Below are 22,914 nucleotides of genomic sequence, written 5' to 3'. Positions count from 1 at the left end.
TTCAGGTTTTAAATATCTCTTTGCAGTAGATAATCTTATTTACATTGATACAGAATCATTTTACATTCTTAGAGCAGACACTAGCAGATGCTTTATTTGAGTAAATTATGGGGGGGAAACAGAAAGCACACTTATCAGAAGGGTTCTCCGTTAGACTGTCTCACCACAGCGAGGGGATCTGGAAACACAGGGAACCTGCACGTCCCAGGAGCCAAGGCTGGAAAATGGTGCTTGGTCTGGCTGGATGCTGGAGAACCTTCGATTGCTGAGAGTCTGCTTTCCTCTGAACAAACACTCGTACGGGAAAAGACAATGATTCTCAGCACTGAATAATTTAAACACACGTCTGAAAACAGGTCAGTAGTGAGTGGTGAGACCCAAGGCCCTGATAGCAGTGGGGCAGGGCTGGAGTTGAGAGGCCCTTAGTCAGCCCCAGGCCACGCCGGCTGTGGTCCAGCAGAGGGGCAGGAGCCCCACCCACGCCTGGTTTAGAACAACACAAGCCAACTGCCGGGGGACAGGGCCACCCTGCGTGGGGTGGGAGGAAGGACCTTCCGTCCTGACGGAGATCATGGCCCATGTGTCCTCTAGGTGTCACCCCAGGCCCCCAGGTTCCAGCCGCTCAGTACCTGTGGGAATTAAACCAACTCCAGCTGAAGGGTGGGTGACACCAGTGGGGTGTGTCTGCCCCATGTTCCCAGAAAGGACAACCTGTCAGGAAAGACTCATTCTGGAACGTCCCGGAGGTTTGCTGAGAAGGAAATCAATCACGTCACAACTCGGTGCAGCTTAAGGCTTCATTTTTAAGCTGTAAGCATGGCCTTTAATTCTTTAACCACATTCAGTTCCAAATTAAGAGTTTCAGCTCTGCAGGAAGTGTCCAGCTGTCTGACTTTGCCAGAGCCTGAAGAAGCCAAGTTACCTCCCCGCAGACAGGAAGCTACAAGCCCTGAGGCTGGCCATGCCTGACTGCCCAGGGTCTGTCCCGTCTGCCATGACCTTCTGTGAAGAGCCGCATGGTCACATGAGTTCACTGTTGCCAAGGTGGTCCGGAGGCCTCTGCAGGCAGGGGCTCGGTGCTGCCGTGGGGAATCCTCCTGTGTCCGAGGTGCCCTGGACAAGAGGGGGTGCTGCTGCTCCCTGCCTAGTTCCCAGTGGACCGTTTTCCTGAGCCAAGACACAAACGGGTACAGTTCACTGGCCTCGCAGGAAAAGACATGCCCTGTCGATGAACTTCTGCAGTCCTTGGGAAGGAGGCCCCAACATCAGGGACCAGCACAAGTGAAAGGTGAGTCCCAAGACACCACGGTGAGCAAGCAGGACTCCCGTCACTGCCCCACCCCACCCCACACTAAGGCTGCCACTGCCCTAGCCCCAGCCAGCACAGGGCGGGGCTGGGGAGATCTGAGCTCTAGGCCTGGCTCTGCTGTGACCTGCCCTCTGTGACTGTGGGCAACCTGGTTCCCACCACGGCAGGATGCAGTGCCCCCGGGAGCTGGTGGAAGGAGGGCTGGGGGGCTCCAGGAGGCGGTTCAGCCCTGCACTATCTGCCAGCTCCCCTTGGGCTAAGGCTAGGCTCACACCACGCCTGAGATGGGAACCTCTTCAACTCTGGGGGTGGGGGGAATGATACCGGCTAAAATGAGGGAAAACAGGGATTCATTATTTCAGAGGGGCATGAAAGGGAGGAACCTCAGGGGTTTTCCTACCTCGGCTGGGATATCAGGAGGTAAACATTCTCTTAAGTTTGGAAAGGAATCCCTCGTCCTCCCCAGCCTCAGGCCTAGCCTTGCCTCCCGCGGAGCTATCCATGGTGCTGCCACCTGGGCATAAACAGCAGAGAGAACTGGGGTCAAGGGCGCAGACCTCACAGCCCACCCCAGGCCCCACCTGGCCACCCAGGTCTTGTGCTCCAAGAGCCACCCAGAGAGGAAAGGTGGCCATATCAGATTGTCCAGGGTTGTCCCGTTCATCAGATGACTCAGCACTTAGAGCATCCCAACTGCTCCTCAAGTCACTGGCCCTCGAGAGGAAAACAAGGTACAGAAAGGAACAGGCAGCTGTCCCACTTAACAACCATAACAGAAACAGAGCCAGCGCCAATGCCTTCCAGGCCAGGCTGCATGGCGTCCATACCTCATTCAGTCCTTACGGTAACCTTACAGGTAAATTCCAGATGAAAAAAACAAAAACCAGAGGCACAAAGGGGTTAGGTGCCATGACTAAGGTCACAGAGCTGCTAAGCGAGCAGGAGGTCTGAGTTCAGATCCAAGCAGTCAGACTCCAAAGCCCAGGCTCTGAGAAGCTGAAGAGCATGTGCCAAGACCCACCGACCAGCTTCCGCACCCGGTCAGTGCGCACGGATCATCTCTCCAGGGCACCGGGATCCCAGGACACATGCACTGCTCATCTGGGACGGGGCAGCCAAGGACCCGTGCGTCACTGGGCAAGCACCTGGCTCCAAATGCTCCCGAGACTGGCGGCCACCTTTCTGTTTCTGGAGGGGCCGTGAGAGCCCCTCTGCACAAACACATCAAGTTAAAAATCAGTCACCCATGAGGCACGAGGGCCGACGTGTTACGAGCTGGACTGGACTCAATGTTTTTCATTGTTTCAGGAGAATTAGTGCATGTCAATGTGCAGGGGGATGTATGTCAAGGACAGTGTGTAGAGGGGACAAAATGTCCATGTCCCCAAGCTCTCAGTCTGAGACGCCTTTGTCGGTGAGAGGCCCACAGCTTTGGGCAGTAGAGGTCACAGTCTCCAGAAGGGGTGGGGAAGGTAGTCCATGGCTCTTTACAAGGTGATGAATAACCAGGTAATGCTCATTCTATGAATCTGTACCACCTTTTTCTCCACAGGTACAAGCTCCTAGTGTCATAAGCAAGGTCTGGCATTTACTTGGGGGTTCAGTGCCTGCCTGGCCCTCCCCCCTCACACTGTGAGCTGGGCAGGGCAGGGACCCTGTCTCTCTGGCCATCGTTTCTGAGCACATGGCAAATGCTCAGTGACCATCACTGCGAGGAAACAGACCCACCAACCGGACTCCAGGATGATATCTGAGGACCAGACCCACCCTACAGGCAGAGGTGCGGGGTCTGCACACACAGTCTGACTCCCTGAGCTGACTACACACTCAGACTGAGCCAGCAGAGTGCCTCTTGTTCCACTAAAGTGTCTTTTTCCTCATCCTCCTCTTGCCTCCACCCTGCCTAAATAGAGGGGCTCAACAGTCAATGCCGTCAGCTCATCAGAGAAGAGACCGCAGGGGGATCCAAGCTCTGGAAGAGGTTCCTGCACTACAGCTAAATGAACGTACAGGGGTCGTCACAGGAGTTAATGACGATCCAGAAATACCAACAACAAGCCACGCTGTCTCTAAACCCAAAAGGTAGAAACTAGAGAGATCATAGCAAAAATCAACAAAGCTAAAAGCTGGTTTTTTGAAAATATAAACAAAATTGACATACCATTAGCAAGACTCATTAAGAAACAAAGAGAGAAGAACCAAATTAACAAAATTAGAAATGAAAATGGAGAGATCACAACAGACAACACTGAAATACAAAGGATCATAAGAGACTACTACCAGCAGCTCTATGCCAATAAAATGGACAATTTGGATGAAATGGACAAATTCTTAGAAAAGTATAACTTTCCAAAACTGAACCAGGAAGAAATAGAAGATCTTAACAGACCCATCACAAGCAAGGAAATCGAAACTGTAATCAAAAATCTTCCAGCAAACAAAAGCCCAGGACCAGATGGCTTCACAGCTGAATTCTACCAAAAAATTAGAGAAGAGCTAACACCTATCTTACACAAACTCTTCCAGGTAAACTTACAAACTCATTCTATGAGGCCACCATCACCCTAATTCCAAAACCAAACAAAGATGCCACAAAAAAAGAAAACTACAGGCCAATATCACTGATGAACATAGATGCAAAAATCCTTAACAAAATTCTAGCAAACAATCCAACAACATATTAAAAAAATCATACACCATGACCAAGTGGGCTTTATCCCAGGAATGCAAGAATTAATATCTGCAAATCAATCAATGTAATATACCACATTAACAAATTGAAAGATAAAAACCATCTGATTATCTCAATAGATGCAGAGAAAGCCTATGACAAAATTCAACACTCATTTATGATTAAAACTCTCCAGAAAGCAGGAATAGAAGGAACATACCTCAACAAAATAAAAGCTATATATGACAAACCCACAGCAAGCATCACCCTCAATGGTGAAAAACTGAAAGCATTTCCCCTGAAATCAGGAACAAGACAAGGGTGCCCACTCTCACCACTACTATTCAACATAGTGTTGGAAGTTTTGGCCACAGCAATCAGAGCAGAAAAAGAAGTAAAAGGAATCCAGATAGGAAAAGAAGAAGTGAAACTCTCGCTGTTTGCAGATGACATGATCCTCTACATAGAAAACCCTAAAGACTCTCCCAGAAAATTACTAGAGCTAATCAATGAATATAGTAAAGTTGCAGGATATAAAATTAACACACAGAAATCCCTTGCATTCCTATATACTAACAATGAAAAAACAGAAAATACCATTCACCATTGCAACAAAAAGAATAAAATACTTAGGAGTATATCTACCTAAAGAAACAAAAGACCTATACATAGAAAACTATAAAACATTGATGAAAGAAATCAAAGAGGACACAAACAGATGGAGAAACATACCGTGTTCATGGAATGGAAGAATCAATATTGTCAAAATGGCTATTCTACCCAAAGCAATCTATAGATTCAATGCAATCCCTATCAAGCTACCAACGGTATTTTTCACAGAACTAGAACAAATAATTTCACAATTTGTATGGAAATACAAAAAAACCTCGAATAGCCAAAGTAATCTTGAGAAAGAAGAATGGAACTGGAGGAATCAACCTGCCTGACTTCAGACTCTATTACAAAGCCACAGTCATCAAGACAGTATGGTACTGGCACAAAGACAGAAATATAGATCAATGGAACAGAATAGAAAGCCCAGAGATAAATCCACGAACATATGGACACCTTATCTTTGACAAAGAAGGCAAGGATATACAATGGAAAAAAGACAACCTCTTTAACAAGTGGTGCTGGGAAAACTGGTCAACCACTTGTAAAAGAATGAAACTAGAACACTTTCTAACACCATACACAAAAATAAACTCAAAATGGATTAAAGATCTAAATGTAAGACCAGAAACTATAAAACTCCTAGAGGAGAACATAGGCAAAACACTCTCCGACATAAATCACAGCAAGATCCTCTATGACCCACCTCCCAGAATATTGGAAATAAAAGCAAAACTAAAAAAATGGGACCTAATGAAACTTAAAAGCTTTTGCACTACAAAGGAAACTATAAGTAAGGTGAAAAGACAGCCCTCAGATTGGGAGAAAATAATCGCAAATGAAGAAACAAAGGATTAATCTCAAAAATATACAAGCAACTCCTGAAGCTCAATTCCAGAAAAATAAATGACCCAATCAAAAATGGGCCAAAAAACTAAACAGACATTTCTCCAAAGAAGACATACAGATGGCTAACAAACACATGAAAAGATGCTCAACATCACTCATTATTAGAGAAATGCAAATCAAAACCACAATGAGGTACCATTACACGCCAGTCAGGATGGCTGCTATCCAAAAGTCTACAAGCAATAAATGCTGAAGAGGGTGTGGAGAAAAGGGAACCCTCTTACACTGTTGGTGGGAATGCAAACTAGTACAGCCACTATGGAAAACAGTGTGGAGATTCCTTAAAAAACTGGAAATAGAACTGCCATATGACCCAGCAATACCACTACTGGGCATACACACTGAGGAAACCAGATCTGAAAGAGACACGTGCACCCCAATGTTCATTGCAGCACTGTTTATAATAGCTAGGACATGGAAGCAACCTAGATGCCCATCAGCAGACGAATGGATAAGGAAGCTGTGGTACATATACACCATGGAATATTACTGAGCCGTTAAAAAGAATTCATTTTAATCAGTTCTAATGAGATGGATGAAACTGGAGCCCATTATACAGAGTGAAGTAAGCCAGCAAGATAAAGAACATTACAGCATACTAACACATATATATGGAATTTAGAAAGATGGTAACGATAACCCCATATGCAAAACAGAAAAAGAGACACAGAGGTACAGAACAGACTTTTGAACTCTGTGGGAGAAGGTGAGGGTGGGATGTTTCGAAAGAACAGCATGTATATTATCTACGGTGAAACAGATCACCAGCCCAGGTGGGATGCATGAGACAAGTGCTCGGGCCTGGTGGGCTGGGAAGACCCAGAGGAATCGGGTGGAGAAGGAAGGTGGGAGTGGGGATTGGGATGGGGAATATGTGTAACTCTATGGCTGATTCATATCAATGTATGACAAAACCCAGTGAAATGTTGTAAAGTAATTAGCCTCCAACTAATTAAATAAATAAATAAATAAATAAACCCAAAAGGTCACTTGGTAACCTCAGAGTGCCCCAGGCTCCCAGCTCGCTGCGGTTTTTCTGCTTCTCAGACTGGGAACAAAGCCAGGGTCAGCCATTATTAAGGTTTTCAGCAGGGGCTACAGAGAACAAAAATAAACAAGCAATACTAAACCCGCCAAAAACTTTTAGGTTGTTTTCCTACATAATGGTAACTTTTCCAAATGCCTTCCAGGTACCTTTCCCGTGGTGAAAGCAAAGACACCCAGGAATCAGTCTGCATCTACAGTGACTATCTCCACGGGCACTTGGGGGCTATTAAGCGACATGCTAGCTCAAGAACCACTGATGACTGAAGGCAACTGCTTCCAGTGTAACTTTAACAGCAGAGATTCAGGCTCTACTTGAATAAACAGGATGCACCTTAGTGCAGTTGTCAGAAAAGGTAATTGTGTGCACTGGTGTGTCCTCACAGGTGGAGGGCAAAAGTAACTTTCTTCACAGTAACAAGAGGCTTAACCACACCCAGGCTGCAGACTGACAGTGCATTCCAGTGTTAAGATTCTTAAAAGCCACTTAAAGAATTATGTCTGGGAGCCAAATTTCCCACTGAATACAATTCTGAAATGACAACAGAAGTGAGTGGAAAAAAAAATAATTCAGGTCACTCATTTCACTTTATGAACTCTTCACAAACACATGCAACACATATGTTAACATTATGATATATTCAGCAAAATTACATCAATAGAAATTCAAAACGAAGAACTGGCAATGTGTCTGGCACATAAGAGCCTCCCAATAAATCTCGGCTAAACAAGGGTAGAGGGAATGAGCTAACAGGATGAGAACCATGGACATTACTCAGAAGCTGACTACAGGATCAACTCCCAATCTGAGCTCTCAGGAAGGGGCTTGATAACAACTGGTGGATAATACCCAACATGCAAACAGTAAACAAGGCCCAGGGTCTCACGCCAAGCTCAGTCAGGAGGACCTCAAGTTCCCCTGGGGGAGGGGGGCATGGCTGAGAGCTGGTTGCAGAGCAAATCTCGCATGCTCCGTGACTGTGGGAATATTTGGGACTCAGGAAAAAAACCTAGAGGTGCATAAGCAGAGTTATGTGGAAGAATTATCCCCACTTTTTAGTCCAAGTGATAGTAACAAGAAAATATGAAAAGGCTATGAACCAAACCACTAAAGTAAGTGCTCACTTTATGCCCAGTTGGCCAGATACAATCTGTGGCAGTTGTTTTTTCACAGAGGACTTGGTCTCCTGGATTTTGGGGAGCTCAGCCAAGTCCATGCAAAGGCTGCTGCCACTGGGACCCCCAGCCCTGCCCCAGGGCTCCAAGACCCCACACCCCCAGCTCCGATCACCTGCTCTGACTGTACACTAATCTAAATACCATTCAAGTTCCGAGAAGGTGAGAGAAAATCCAGGACCCAGACAAAAACAAAGTGATGCAACCAGGAGGCAACACGTCGGGCAGCAGAAGTCAACTCATCCTCAGCATGGCCTCTCCCAGCCCAGCAGGAGGCCCAACCGACAGGGTTTCCTCGGCGGAGCACCCCATCCCAGCAGAGCACCTCATCCGGGCAGAGCACCCCATCCCGACAGAGCACCCCATTCAGGCAGAGCACCCCCATCCAGACGGAGAAGAGCTGCAGCCAAGGTGCCTGTAGCCAAAGTGTCTGCCTGTTGTCAGAATAAGGAGGCATGGCTACTCACCAATCGCCAATATTTAACTGCACTCTACAGATGTTCAAAAAGCTCAGAGTAAACAAGGCGTTTTGTTTGTTCATGGCCCTAAAAGCTCAGAGTTTAGACCTGCCGCACACAGGCAGATATGGGGTTGTTAAGCCTGCCACAGCTGCTGTTTACAGGACACTCTGAAATCCAGGGGAAGCCTTCTGGACGAGGAAGACATATATCTTCTCCTTTAGTGGCTACAAGCTGATCTCATGCATGAATGAACCCACGGTCACAGGGCAAGTGGCAGAACCGAGGCCAGAACTCAGGAGAGCAGCTCTAAGACGCAGAGCCGCTCCCTGGAGGGAAGCGTCACAGGCCTCACTGACCTCGGCCAGCAGCGCATGCACAGAGGATGAGGGCCAGGGCGGGGGGCCCTGGTGGCCAGCTTCCCCGAGTGGGGCTGCCCCATGCCACTCTGCCCAACACTCAGACCCCTCTTACTACTGGGCCCTCTGGAGACTCCAGGAAGATTCCCCAGTGGAAACCCCAACATGCTTCCAGACCGTCTGCCCTCCCAGGTACTGGGGGACTCCCACGGGCCGCAGGGATGCCTCACCAGTGCTTGTGTTGGTGACGCCGTTCACCGTCCCCTCCACGTCGGTCTCGTCCTCGGCGTAGCTCAGGATCAGGCTCTGCTGTCGGCTTGTCAGTCTCCTGTGGACCGAGCGCAATCAGTGTCCGAGCGGCTCCTCTGGGCAGCTCTTCAAAAGAACGTGGACGTGGCCGGCCCCCATGCAGCATGTGGGAAAGGTAGGACCCTTGACCCAGGCACCGGGCACACCCTGAACCCAAGAGCCCACACCCTTAAAGCTTCTGTAAAGTAAACCGTTGCAACTACCCTGAGTTGTCCTAAACGACTGCCACTGTGGCCACGGTAAACAGTTTACCAGAGGGATGAAAAGCTGTTACAAGTGTGTGTGTTGGAAATTATCTAATTAAAGAGAGCGCTGGAAACCCAGCCCTCTGAAAAGAGCCGGGCAAGCCCTCCTCCAGATGTCCGCAGCTCCCCCTCGGACTTTTCTTTTGAAGGCTGGACACGACACAAGCCGCCAGCTCGTTCTAGATCATCTCTCAGATAGTGGGCGACCCAAGAGCGATAATAATAAAACCAACAGCAGCAATAACAGCTAACTGCTCCCTATGGGTTATTCATTTCATCTCCCAGCAACTCAGCGAGGTCGAACTTTTTTATCACGTCCACTTTCAGAAGGAGCACCTGGGCAGGACAGACTTAGAGGGAGAAGTAACCTGCCTAAGCCTCAGTGCTTACAGCAGAAGCACCACACAGGCAGGGCGGTCGGGCTCAGCACCTGCTTGGCAGGTGAGAAGTCCTCGACCGGCTCCTGCTGGTGCTGGAAGCTGCAGAGAGCGCGTGGGCCTAACCACACCAGGAGGCGCTTACTTTGGAACTCTGATCTTGATGTGAATGTAGTGGTCTCCGTAGCCGTAGCTGTTAATCCGCGGGATGCCCTTCCCGCTCATCCGAATCTTCTGGTCTGACTGAGTCCCAGGGGGGATCTATAAAGAAAGGAACCTCAGGTTTTCCTCCACCTCCAGCTGCCCAAATGTAAACATCTCACGACATGAAGACAATCTTACTCCTGAAAAGAACTCCATTCAGGTTTCTGGACCAAACCCACCAACCACCACACAGAAACTGGCTAAGCTGGGTCCACCTTGAGCAGTCTATGACGGGCTCGGGGGCCAGGAGTCTAGGGTGGCAAGCCCACCGCAGGAGGGAGGGAGCTCGGGGAGGAGGACCTGGGAGAAGGCAGAGCCAACCTGGGGCGCCACTGAGGCCGCTGCCCAGCCCAGCAGGATGGACATGGCTCAGGAACTGCTTCCCGGCCGAGTCATACCCAAGGCGCGGCCAACACTCCTCCTGCCTTCCGCCAGGCTGTTCCCAGGTTTCAGTCATTTCCCGTTTTAGAAAAAAGAGAGCACTGCAGTACAAGAGTGGTGAGAACGTGCTTGCACTCTTACCGTCACGCTGATGGTCTCGTACAGGCCCTGCGTTCTGGCGGTGCCCCCAAGGATGGCCTGAGCTATGGAGATGAAGAGATCTGAGTGGATGTCTGCACCGTCCCTCCGGAACACGGGGCTTTTCTGCACCTAGGGCCAAGGACGGGAGGGTTACTAATGCTCAGAGAAGTCCTTCTGGAGAGCAGACCACAGCCGCGGCTCAGCGTGCAGCATCCAGGGAGACAGTGCACTTTCACCAAAGCACCCAACTACCCCAGCCTCTGGGAGTTACAGGGCAGCTTCTTCCTTCACTGCAATGCCACAGTGTCCTCCCAGATTAAGCTGTTCAAGTTTCAAGGGAAATAAAACTAAATTTTGAAAATTAAAAGAAATATAAAAATCTTACTTTACTAGAAACACAGACTAATACAGTCTACAAAGGCAGAAAGGGTTAACTTTCCAGAGTCTTTTGGTACAAGCTACTTTCAAGTCAGACTAGCGGCACTGGAATGATTTAAATTTTATAAGCACTGCTTTTTGGGTCTCAAAGACATTCTTTGTCTTCCAGTGATTTCTTCTTTTCTTCTTCTCTACTATCAGCTGGGAACAATCTGAATTCTCTATCAAACCTTCTTCATAGACTGGCTTCCACTCTGCGACCTTTCTCTTCAATTTCTCAGTCTTAAAGATTCACGCTTTACATTATTTTTTTCTTTGTTTTAAACTATGAAATATTTCACATATACGTAAATCAGCAAAGTAATTAACACACGCTGTACACACAACCCTGCTTAGGTCACAGAAGACCAGGACACAGGTGACTTCTCCCCCTCCTGCTCACCCCTCCACAATAACCACTACATTTAGTCTGTATCTTTCCTAGGAGCGTCTGTTTACCTTTTAAACATGTTTCAGTTCAGTTCAGTTGCTCAGTAGTGTCCGACTCATTGTGACCCCATGGACTGCAGCACACCAGGCCTCCCTGTCCATCACCAACTCCCGGAGTTTACTCAAACCCAGGTCCATCGAGTCGGTGATGCCATCCAGCCATCTCATCCTCTGTTGTCCCCTTCTCCTCCTGCCCCCAATCCCTCCCAGCATCAGGGTCTTTTCCAATGAGTCAACTCTTCGCATGAGGTGGCCAAAGAATTGGAGTTTGAGCTTCAACACCAGTCCTTCCAATGAACACCCAGGACTGATCTCCTTTAGGATGGACTGGTTGGATCTCCTTGCAGACCAACATGTCCCTAAACAATACATGACACCACCTCATGTGATTTGAAACTACAGAGATGACCTCCTTCCTTGGCCTGCAACCTGCTCATTCCCTGTCCGTGACTGAGAACTACCAGGACGTCTCACACCAACACGTGCGTCTCCAGCCTTCTGCTCCGAGGTGTCCACAGTGCAGCCCATTTGCCATCTCCTCCCGAAGGACAGGAGGCTGCTGACAATGTCTCCCTGTTGTAGACAAGGCTGCCACACACCTTGCCTCCACCTCCCGCACCTCCTTAGGGACATGCCTGGTGGAATCAGTGGCAGAAGGTGCCACTTCCTCTGTTACCCTTGCCTCAGAAAACTTTGCCTGCACGTCACACGTAAATCTGTAGCTCTGGCACTTATTGTCCCCATGAACAATTCAATACATCAATAAAAAATAAAAGATGTTTTCTGTATTTTTATGAGTGCTTTGTTGCCAACTTGTAAACACCTTGGGGTAACTTTGTTCTCTCCACATTTAGCACAAAAGCTTGATGTAACACATGTTTAATCACCCTGCTGAGGTGGCCCCCACTTGCCTTAGAAACTTGAACGACCAGGCACATTCCGTGAAGCTCCCATCTCACCCATAAGAAGCCTGGGCTGCACCCGCTCCACGAGAGCAAAGGCCCAAAAGAGACTGTGCAAACAGAGCACCTACCCTGAATGTGATGAAAATTTCTCGTTTTCCTACAGGCATCCTCACAGTCTGGCCATCCTCGACTCCTGTAAGCAAAAGAACAATTATTTTGGGATGTCTGAAGGCATTTTCTACACTGGATCTATTTACAACTCACCCACTTACTCATTCCTGTTTCCTGTTAACAAGGAACAACACAATTACCCAATACAGCAATGAGTAAAACAAGGGTAACTTTTCAAAGGTGCAGCATATAGTAATCGATAACCAAATGAAAGCACCTTCTCTTCACTTATTCAAGTTTACCACCAGGTCCACCTAGTATCCCAGTGAGTTTAGAGTCTAGTGGGGCACAGTGCTAAAGAATCCGCCTGCCAATGCAGGAGATGCAAGAGAAGCAGGTTCGCTCCCTGGGTTGGGAAGATCCCCTGGAGAAGGAAATGGCAACCCACTCCAGTATTCTTGCCTGGAGAACCCATGGACAGAGGAGCCTGGTGGGCTACAGTCCCTGCAATGAGTTGGATGCCACTGAGCACATCCACAGGGGAGATAGTTATTAGCTGAGTAACAACACCATGTATCACTACAAACAGAGATAAGTTCTTAGAAGGAAAAGATCACAGCTCCAAAGGAACATCTAAGGAAATGCTTCCAGAAGGCTCCCCTGGGGATGAGGAAGCTGCAGGTAGCAAGGCAACAAGGGGGAGACTAAGAAAATAGGAGGCTGAGACCAGGAGGGGCTGGAAGAGGAGGCCAATTTTTGGTCCCTGAGAATCGCCAGAGTCTTCAACAGTGTGAGACGTGATCAGACCACCCTATGCAAAGACCACTCCAGGAATAGGATTGGTTTGGGGTGGGGGGTGGGGGTCATGGGCTGGCCCTGGGGGCAGAGAGGGTGGTTTGGCCAGCTGGGCGGGCAGTGGGTACAACGTTGGCCTTGGGACACAAAGAGGTGGAGGAGCTGCTTCTCGCAGGAGCAGGGCAGGCACATGAGGTGCCATTTCCCTATGACATGTACAGATCTTAAGGGTAACTGGTGCAGAGGAAAATGCAGGAGACCCTGGTTCCTCCCTGAGTTTCAGCTCCAGAAAGAAGGGCAGGTGGCCTTGGCTCTGAGCCCCCATGCGTGGAGGAGCCCAGACCCACCGGCAGGCACGGGGATCACCACCTTCTTCTTCTGCTTGGCCTGTCCTGCTCCTCTGCACACCACACAGGGAGACGTGATGATGGAGCCCCGGCCACCACACCTCCGACACGTGGAGCGCATCACAAAAGGGCCTGTGTTTATGGTTTCCTACAAAGACAAGAAAAATGGAACCCTTAGACACCGGTGTACCCTGACAACAAGGCCCTGGGACCACAACGAGCATGCGAAACATCTCACCGAAGACCCGTATGTGTGGTGTGCCCCCGCGCTCCAACATACTGCCTGAGGACAAGGTGTAGGAGCCCGAACTGTTAACCTGACCTAGAGCACACTGCCTCCTGAATCCCGAACCACAAACCTGATTACATGAGGCCGAAAAGTGAGACACTGCCTCTTTACAGAAGGTCCCCAAGCCCCCGGAGCTGAGCAAATTGCTTTAAAGAGAACCCTCTTTTCCCTTTAAAAAAGGGACAGCTGGGAAAGAAAGAAGAAAGTGACAACTGGATGCAACTCCCACCCAGAGCTGCCCCTGCCTGCCCCAAGGGAGGAGCAGCATAGGCCTCTGTCCCCCACAGCCCCCTACAGTCCCCCCTTGTCACAGATGCCCACGAGCAAGGAGGCAAGCGGCTCCTCTCGCAGCCACCCTCACCCCAGTCCTCCAGGAGCCTCCTCGGCTCCCAGCCCCTTGCACAGGTGGGGCCTTACAGTCTGTGGCCACTCCCATCAGCTCTTCACTGGTAAATGGAACTCAGTTACCATTTTCTTTTAACTCAACATCCTTGGGTGTTTTTAGGGGGTGAGGGTAAATTATCAACATGCTATTGTAGCAAATCAAAGGATACAGAGATATATAAAAAATTAATCCCCCCCCTCACCTTGACTCCCAGGGTGACCTGCTCACAGGAGCTCAGTTTGAGGTGTTCTTCCCCTGATTCACTCACTCTCTTTCTCACCATAAAGAAGTTTTGTGTGGTTTTTTTTTTTACATAAAGAAGTTTTTAAGTAAAAATTTTACAAGAAGAGTGTATTGCATTATCACTCTGCAACATGCCTTTCCCTTTCACCTTCATGATACATCATGACCAATGTACACAGACCTCAATTTCCATTTTAATATTTCTGTTTCAATGCTGAAGAAAAAAAATCTCTGCACATAGACACTCTTCAGTTTTACCTTATTATCTCAATATTCACCAAAGAAATATGAATAAAGAAAGTTGCAACAATTCAGGACCCTGGAGAAAGGACCTCAGAAGTGAGAGGGAAGTGGGATCAATAAAAAGTATCTGTAACAAGAGGCAGGGACTCCGATGGTAAAACTAAGCCACAGCAATCTTCATCCTCTCCACGGGCGCCCTCTAGAGGAAAGCAGGCACAATTTTACTTTTCCAGACTAAGCTATAGGATTGTGTACAGGTAACTGTGGACTCCCATCAGTGGACTATTTTTTTTTTTTAAGAAACTTATTTTTATTTATTTATTTGGCTGCTCCCATTCTTAGCTGCAGCACATGGGATTTTTAGTTGCTGCATGTGGGATCTAGTTCCCTGACCAGGGATCAAACCCAGGCCTCCCGCATTGGGAGCTCCAAGTCTCAACCACTGGACCACCAGGGAAGCCCCCATCAGTAGACTATTATTCCGCCAACAAAGAGAATGTTTAAAAGTATCCAAAGATAGGGGGAAATGCCTTCATTATAACAAGTGAAAAATAGGAAAAATTTCACTATGATTCTCAACTGATGAAATCCACACATAAATAGGCAAAAATACATTCAAAATCAAAAGACAAATACAACTAAAATCAATGACAAACACTGGTGAGCCAGTGGTTAGGACTCTGCTCTCACTGCCAAAGGTCCAGGTTCAATCCCTGATCTGGGAACTAAGATCCTGCAACCTGTTCAGCTTAGCCAAAAAAATGAAAAGATGAGAACCTAGGCATCCAGCAACAGGGGTCTGGCTAAACAAAAGGGGATGTATCCGTATGGAGGAATACCGTGGCCACAGAACAACTGAGGCAGCTATAAACATAGACTATTTCCCAAACACAGTGAGAACTAGAATCAAAACAAAACCACCAAGGTACAGACGGGGCTAACAGTTGTATTCTATCTTTGGTATGAAAACAAGGCACACACACACAGACACACCCGTCTACCTAGGCTTGCATCTAGAAAGACAGAAAGGATGCTTCTGGAGAGTGGAATTCAATGGGTAAAAATCAATAATGAGAGGGAGATTCATCGTACACAGTTTTCAATTTGTACCCACTGAATTTCAATGATTTACATATACAACCTGTTTAAAAACTAGTTAATATAAAACAAAAATGACATTCCTCATCAACAACTGGCAGGAGGCACATCAAAACACTAACAGTCACAGGATCATCAGGGACTTATTTCCTTTCTTATGCTTTTCTTCTATGCACTCAAAGACAACTTCTGTCCCCCCATACACACTTGGTGGTGGTGTAGTCACTCAGTTATATCTGCCTCTTGTAACCCCATGGACTGTAGCCTGCCAGGCTCCTCTGTCCATGAGATTCTCCAGGCAAGAACACTGGAGAGGGTTGCCATTTCCTTCTCCAGAGGATCTTCCTGACCCAGGAATCGAACCCAGGTCTCCTGCATTGCCGGTAGGCAAGGATTTTATTTTAAAGGTGGGCAGTAGAGAATCTCCCAACCCCCTTAAAAAAAGAAAACATCTAAATGGAATACAAACATACTCAGTGGAAACCAACCTGCATTTCAAGCAGATAATAAAATCACAGTGAAGGGGGAGAAAAAGAAGTGATCTGAGTAAGTTGAGCACAATATTTTGGCCATATACCCAAATGCCAGTTAAGCAGGATTGCTTTTGCAGTGGTATGAGTGACAGTTCTCAAATTACTTTTTGTATGTTATAGGATTGAGCAAATGAGTAAATATTCAGGGTAACCAGGGCCAGATTTCTCATTGTTAGAAATTAATAATCTTTCTTTATTATTTAGTTTCAAATATGGACAGGCAGGCAGAAGACTAGATAAGCCTTGCGGTGTTGTGCTGAAAGTGGAACTATCAGTTTGAACTCACTGGTTTGTTAAACGGATGGACCAGTGTACACATATGTGTACATATATACTCTATCACATGAAAAATATGGAAAGACAGACAGGTATTGAATATGTGTCTATAAGTGCACGTGTGCATGTCTGATTTGGCGACCCTATGGACTGCAGCCCGCCAGGCTCCTCTGTCCACAGGGATTCTCCAGGCAAGAATACTGGAGCGGGTTGCCATGCCCTCCCCTCCAGGGGATCTTCCCGATCCAGGACCTTCCCGATCCAGGATCCACACACACACACACTTACTTCCTGTCTCAGTCAGCTGAGAGGACCTGGAAGCGGTGACACCCCAGATACAATGAGTCACCAAGAGCACAGATCTTGGTTCCTAAATCCTACTAGACAATTAGAAGGAGTCAGAACTCCCTGGAGAAATGGCTGGTTCCAGGATGTGGCTAGGAAAGTATTTGTAAGATGGGACACCAAGTAAAGAAGTGCTGAAAGAATGATGGGACATCAAAAGAATACAGGAGCCAGCCAGAGAGACCTCCACAAGCACAGTCTGGGACGGCTTGTGCATCAAAGTAATAGTGATGACGGTTCAGTGAATGAAATAACAATCTGTGAGTTCACACTGATACAAATGAAAGAATAAATAAATGGAGAAGAAAAGAAAGCTCTTCCTTTTAGTAGAATGCCAACTAATAAACAGAGAAAGGGGACTTCTCTGATGGTCCAGTGGCTAAGACTCTGTGATCCCAATGGAGGGGCACAGGATCGATCCCTGGTCAGGGAACTAGATTCCACATGTTGTAACTAAAACTCGGCACAGCCAAATAAATAAATTAACTTAAAAACAAACAAACAAACAAACAACAGAGAAGGGACATTGGAATCAGAAAAATCACCATTTTGCAAGTCACAGTAATACCTGATTTAAGCAAGACTGATTAACGGATGCTGTTAAGTACTGGGTATAAGTTTGATGAGACAGGACATTTATATAGTGTCAAGGTAAGTCACAGATTCCTTGTTAATTTCAAAGGGAAAAATAATAACTTTATAAAGAAGAAACCTGGTAGACAGTTCCTTAACTAACTGACTGGGATCAAATGTAATTATCATTTGATAACGGGACAAACTAATGGGACAACTGACACATGACTCCTAACATGATCCACGCAAAGGGCACTACATCTCTGTGCTGTTTCTGCCAAAAATGCATAATCTGAATCTTATCATGAGGAAATATCAGATGACCCAACTGAGGGACATCCTACAAAGCAGTCGGTCTGTAACCCTAAAAAACGTCAAGGTCATAAAAGAAAGACTAAGAAATCGCTACTGATTAAAGGAGGCTAAAGATACGACAACCAAACACTACGCAAGATCCTAGACTGGCATCCTGAGTCTGGGGTAAAAAGAACATTATAAGGACAAATGAAAAACTCAGTAAGTACAGATAACAATATTGTATAGACATTAAATTTCCTGATTTCGAGAACATACTGTGGTTACATAAAAAAATGTTCTTGCTTTTAGAAAATACACACTATAAATGACAAATCAAAGGGGACAAAATGTTAACAACTGTTGAGGCTTGGTAAAAGGAATAACGGAGTGGTTATTCATACTATTCTTACAAGTTTGAATTATATCTAAAACTTACCAAAAAGAAAAAGAAAAAAAGATTACACTTCAAGCAAAATTTAAGTTCCCCTCCCCTGATTTTAAATTACCAACACACCCCGAAATGTATTTTCAGAGAAGACAGCAGAATTTCCTTGCTCCTTCCGTAGAGAGCACTCCTGGGACAATGTGGAAGGTTCTAGATCACAGAGTCCCACCCATTAAAGAGTTCTCAGAGCCCCAGGCACACTGACACACAGAGAGGAGGTGTGGTGGGGAAGCACAGGGAGGCGGCGGAGGCGGGAGCCCCGGGGAAGGCAGGGCCCGCCAGGCTCACCATGCCGGAGCCACCGCAGTAGTGGCAGTGCTGGACTTTGGTGCCGGGCTCGTTCCCTTTGCCGTCACACCGCTCACAGGTGTCGGTGATGTTCACAGTGAACTCTTTGTTGACACCCTTGGCAGCTTGATTGAACGTCAACTCCATGATGTACTAGAGAAATCAAGAGACCACTGTTATCACTCTGAAAGTAAGGGAGAGCGCTGGCTGGGAGTTTACAGTTACTGTTTCTTTTAAAGACTCTATTTTTTAAAGCAGTATTAAGTTTAAAAAACTGAGAAGGAGGTAGAGATTTCTCTCATACCTTTGCCCCCACACGTGCACAGTCTGCCTACACTGTAATCAACATCACTCACCAGAATGATACATTTTTTTTATCAAGGATGAACCTACATTGACACAGCATGACCATCCAAAGCCCACAGTTTACATTAGGGTTCACTCTTGGTCTGGATATTCTATGGGTCTGAACAAGTGTATAATAACACACATCCTCCCACAGAATCATGCAAAGTATTCTCACTGTTCTAAAAATCCTATTCATGGCTCCACCAATTCATCTGTTCCCCTAGTCACGTTTTACTTTCTAACTTTTACTCTGTCAAGTTAAGAACAGATGGGACTCAACTGATTCAGTTCTACTCCTCACGATTTTCAACAGATAATACCTGTTGTATAAATGAAAATGTGCTTTTCAACAAACTGAAAATGTTCACAGATAATATTTGCACATGGTCCTGACAGTTCAAATGATCCACAATCATAATTTACATCGTAAAACACTTCCCCCAACTCTTTGGTTCTCTTCTGATAGTGCCTGAAACAAGACATAAACATGGAAGACGCAGGACTGGCAGTGCCTCCCTATGGACTGAGTCTCCTAGAATAACAAGACAGGCACTACATAAAATAATCACTCTAAATGGATTCTCAAAGCCAAGGTGTTGCCCTGATTAAGCAACTGTAAGAATACAGCAGAACTGAATGTACACATTATTAATGGTTTTTCAAATACTGGAACCACTTCCTACAAAGATGGCTGCTTCCCAATCACCCCAATTAAGTTGCTTTACCTTGTTCTTTGAGAAACAGAAACTGGTAAAAAATATGTTTGTGTCACATTGAGCAGCTGAAATTTGAACAATTCTTCAAAATGAGGGGCTTACCTCCTGAGGCTGATTGAACACACTCTGGAAATCGCCAAAAGAGGAGGATGAGAACTCCCCAAAGATCTTCCTGAAGAGCTCCTCTGGGTCAACAGTAGGACCTCCTTTCCAGTAGCTCTGCCCAGAGCTGCCGGCCCCGGGATCGAAGCCAGCGGAGCCGTAGGTGTCATACTGCTTCCTCTTCACTTCATCGCTCAGGACCTGCCGAGAAAAGCCTGGCAGTCGGTGCCCCTGAGGCTCCCGGGGCCCAGGGCATGGACACCAAGTTCAGACGGTGGTGGTGGCCTATCGACATTAGATGTCCTGATCCTGTCAATTGTACTGAGGCTATGGAAATAATGTTCCTGCTCTTAGAGAACACACACAGAAGTACATAGGAACAGAGAGACACCACATCTGTGACTTACTCTCAAATGGTCAGGGGCAGGGAGGGGGATGCACACACACAGCTGATGTACGACACCCTACATGTCCCCAACCCCTTCAGCACGACCGAGTCTGGGAAGGAGGTCCACTCTCATTTAACTCTGCACTTGTTCAGCAGCTGTCTCACACCCTCTTTGCTCTCAGATGACATTCTACACTCCTCCAGGGGAGTGGTGGTCTTCTGCTTTTACAACATCCACTATCCCACCAGTCCTACGAGGGGGAGGTCACCAAACAGGCATGGAACTGTTTAATCTGACAAGAACGTCCCAGACCCAGCTAAAGTCCCAGTGACTGGGACTGGTAATACAGATTATTGGGTTCTGTTCTTTGTTGAGACCCCAAGTGAGAGCTCACGTGAGCATTTTGGAACTGCAGTTTTTTTCCTCTTCAACGAGGTGATCTGGAGGGGGACGTGGCCTTCCCACTGAACCTTCTCACACATCAGGTTGCCAGTGCATCACGCTCTGACCCATGCACACAGCTGAATGACAGGGACTGCACACACTGGTGGGTCGCGTTACCTCATAGGCCTCTGCCAGCTGGGAGAACTTCTCCTTGGCTTTGGGATCATCCTTGTTCGTGTCTGGGTGATATTTCTTGGCAAGCTAAGGGAGGAAATGGTCAATTAGTATGGACACAAGATAATTACTAAAATTGAACCCCAGACACCAGTCACACCTCATGTCCTTTGTAGCAGTTGTCAGACATCACAACTAACAGCAATTCTTAAAACAAGATTTAAGACTAAATCATCTCTAACCAGACTTATTATGATGATCATTTCATAGTGTATACAAATAATGAATCATTATGTTGTACACCTGATACTAATATGTCAACTACACCTCAATAAAAATAAACTAAAAGCAAAACACATGCAGCCAGAACTAAGAACATACACTCCATGAACTGTGTTCAGTTTTCAAATCTGATCAAAAGTTTATTACAAAACAGCAAACTGAGTTTTGGGAAAGGGAAAGAAAGAAAGAAAACTCTCTCTTCAACTCTTGAGATGTGTACATGTTTTTCAACTGCAACAAATCTCTCAACAGAAATAACAACTAATTCTTTAGAACTTGGGGTCCTCTGTGAGAGATGCCAAAGAGTGAATCTGATTAGACTATCATCTATGTAAAAAGAGGGAAATAACTGGATAATAAGTAGATATAGCTGCTGTATAAATTAGTTTTGGAAGAACAGACACTAAGCTGGAAAGGCTGACTGCTACCGGAGGGAGGGGATGAACGGGAAAGAGAAGTCGTCTCACTGCACACTCTGTACTTTCTGAATTCAGAACAAGGGGAATGCATTACATATTCAAAACACAGGTTTAAATATTAAAAATCCAAACACGGTCCTAACTTGCCTGTCCGGAGTACACAGGAGACCTGAGCAGCCCTAACACAAAGGTCTCCTCCTGGCCACGCTGAGCAGCGCTGTGCGACACCTCTGCAGGTGCTGACTCACTGCTGCAGCTCACTGACGCCTTCCCAGTCTGGGTGATCCTGGTGTGAGGGCAAGCAGGGCTCAGAATCCTGAAGCTGACAGGAACTGTGGGGACGGCTGCCCCACTGCCTGCAGCTGACTGCTCACTCTGCACCCGAGACACTGCTCCTCACACCAGCATATGATGGAAGCACGTCAGAGGCTCGGCCCGAAGGGAGCTCTCAAGGCAAGGCAGTAGATCAACGGTGGGTCACGAGGCTGGTTCCAGGCCAAGGTAAGAAATGCTGACGTGCTTGTGAGATCAAAGAGAGGCCCTCTGCACTCAGAAAGACCTGCATTTTAGTCTCCTAAATGCCACTGATCGGCTGTGTGGCCTCAGCAGCATGTCATAACCTAGCCAAGTCTTCTGCCTTGAGGATTAAATGATGTAAACATGAAACGCTTTTATCAAGGTCCAATCCCAGCAATTGCTCCATAAAGTCAATTTTCTAAATTTTCGGTTTCAAATTACACAACTTTACCCAATTTTTTTATTTTCACACCTAAAAAATTGAATGGTTTCTACTCTCTCTTAAACGAAATCTCTAGTACGTGCTAAGGGCCTCACATGCCCCAAGAAGTTGGTCCCAGTCTCCATCTCTCCAATCTTCACCTGCCTTTGCACCAGGTAGCTTACCTTCCAGCTCAAAAAGAGAGACAAGCTATTTACTCTCCCAAGATGAAAAAGCTAATCAAAACCACAGTGAGATATCACTTCACACCTGTTAAGGTGGCTTGAATCAAAAAGACGCTCTTTGAGGAAGACGCAGTTGCCTCTGCAGCAGAGCTCGGTGCTGCCCGCTCCTGCTCCTTAGTCACCACTGTTCTCTCTCGCCAAGGAACAAGGCAGTCAGGAAGCCACGCCGCAGCCATAGCCTTTAAAGATACCGGCAAGACTCCCGTGGAGCCAGAGGTGGCCATTCACTGGATTAGGATCACCCTCACCAGCCGCAATGTGAAGTCTCTGGAGAAGGTGTGTGCTGACCTGATCAGAGGCACGAAGGAAAAGAATCTCAAGGACCTGTTCAGATGCCTACCAAGTCTCTGAGAATAACTACGAGGAAAACTCCTTGCGGTGAAGGTTCTAAGACTTGGGATAGATTCCAGATGAGGATCCACAAGCGACTCGTTGACCTGCACAGTCCTTCTGAAATTGTCAAGCAGATCACTTCTATCAGCACTGAGCCAGAAGTCAAGGTGGAAATCACCACTGCCGATGCCTGTTACTACCTTTTTAATAAACTGATAATCAAATTGTTTAAAAAAAAAGAAAAAAGATAAGTGTTAGTGATGATGTAGAAAAATCAGAACCCTCACACGCTATGGGTGAAAATCCAGAATGGTGCAGCCAGTCCGAAACAGTCTGGCAACAGAAACAAATCCACACACCGATGGTCAACTAACCTACAACAAAGGAGGCAAGAATATATGATGGAGAAAAGACAGTCTCTTCAATAAGTGGTGCTGGGAAAACTGGACAGCTATATATAAAAGAATAAAATTAGAACACTCTCTAACACCATGAGTGATAGTCGCTCAGTCAGGTCCGACTCTTTGCAACCCCATGAACTACAGCCCACCAGGCTCCTCTGTCCATAG

At 46.8% G+C, this 22,914-nt stretch overlaps 1 protein-coding gene and 1 pseudogene across 2 annotated transcripts in view; one reads left to right on the top strand and one right to left on the bottom strand.

Moving 5' to 3' along the window:
- The window catches only part of DNAJA3 (DnaJ heat shock protein family (Hsp40) member A3), a 31,754-nt gene continuing 8,840 nt past the window's right edge, over positions 1-22,914 (bottom strand). Inside the window, exons 3-12 of one of the 2 annotated variants that reach the window (XM_065924228.1) lie at positions 20,352-20,435; positions 19,402-19,602; positions 18,236-18,388; positions 13,221-13,368; positions 12,096-12,160; positions 10,196-10,324; positions 9,615-9,730; positions 8,769-8,866; positions 1,710-1,823; positions 1-1,167 (exon numbers count right to left, since the gene is read on the bottom strand). In XM_065924228.1, the coding sequence (XP_065780300.1) occupies positions 1,723-1,823; positions 8,769-8,866; positions 9,615-9,730; positions 10,196-10,324; positions 12,096-12,160; positions 13,221-13,368; positions 18,236-18,388; positions 19,402-19,602; positions 20,352-20,435 (1,095 nt within the window). In that variant the 3' untranslated portion in view covers positions 1-1,167; positions 1,710-1,722. The remainder of the gene's footprint in view (positions 1,168-1,709; positions 1,824-8,768; positions 8,867-9,614; positions 9,731-10,195; positions 10,325-12,095; positions 12,161-13,220; positions 13,369-18,235; positions 18,389-19,401; positions 19,603-20,351; positions 20,436-22,914) is intronic. The other variant, XM_065924229.1, reaches the window with a different exon arrangement.
- Positions 22,058-22,596, top strand: LOC136159038 (small ribosomal subunit protein uS10-like; annotated as a pseudogene).

Source organism: Muntiacus reevesi, chromosome 2 (genome assembly GCF_963930625.1).
Source record: "Muntiacus reevesi chromosome 2, mMunRee1.1, whole genome shotgun sequence".
Lineage (NCBI taxonomy): Eukaryota > Metazoa > Chordata > Mammalia > Artiodactyla > Cervidae > Muntiacus > Muntiacus reevesi.
Note: the sequence above shows the minus strand (reverse complement) of the source record. Positions and strands in the feature narration are given on the sequence as shown.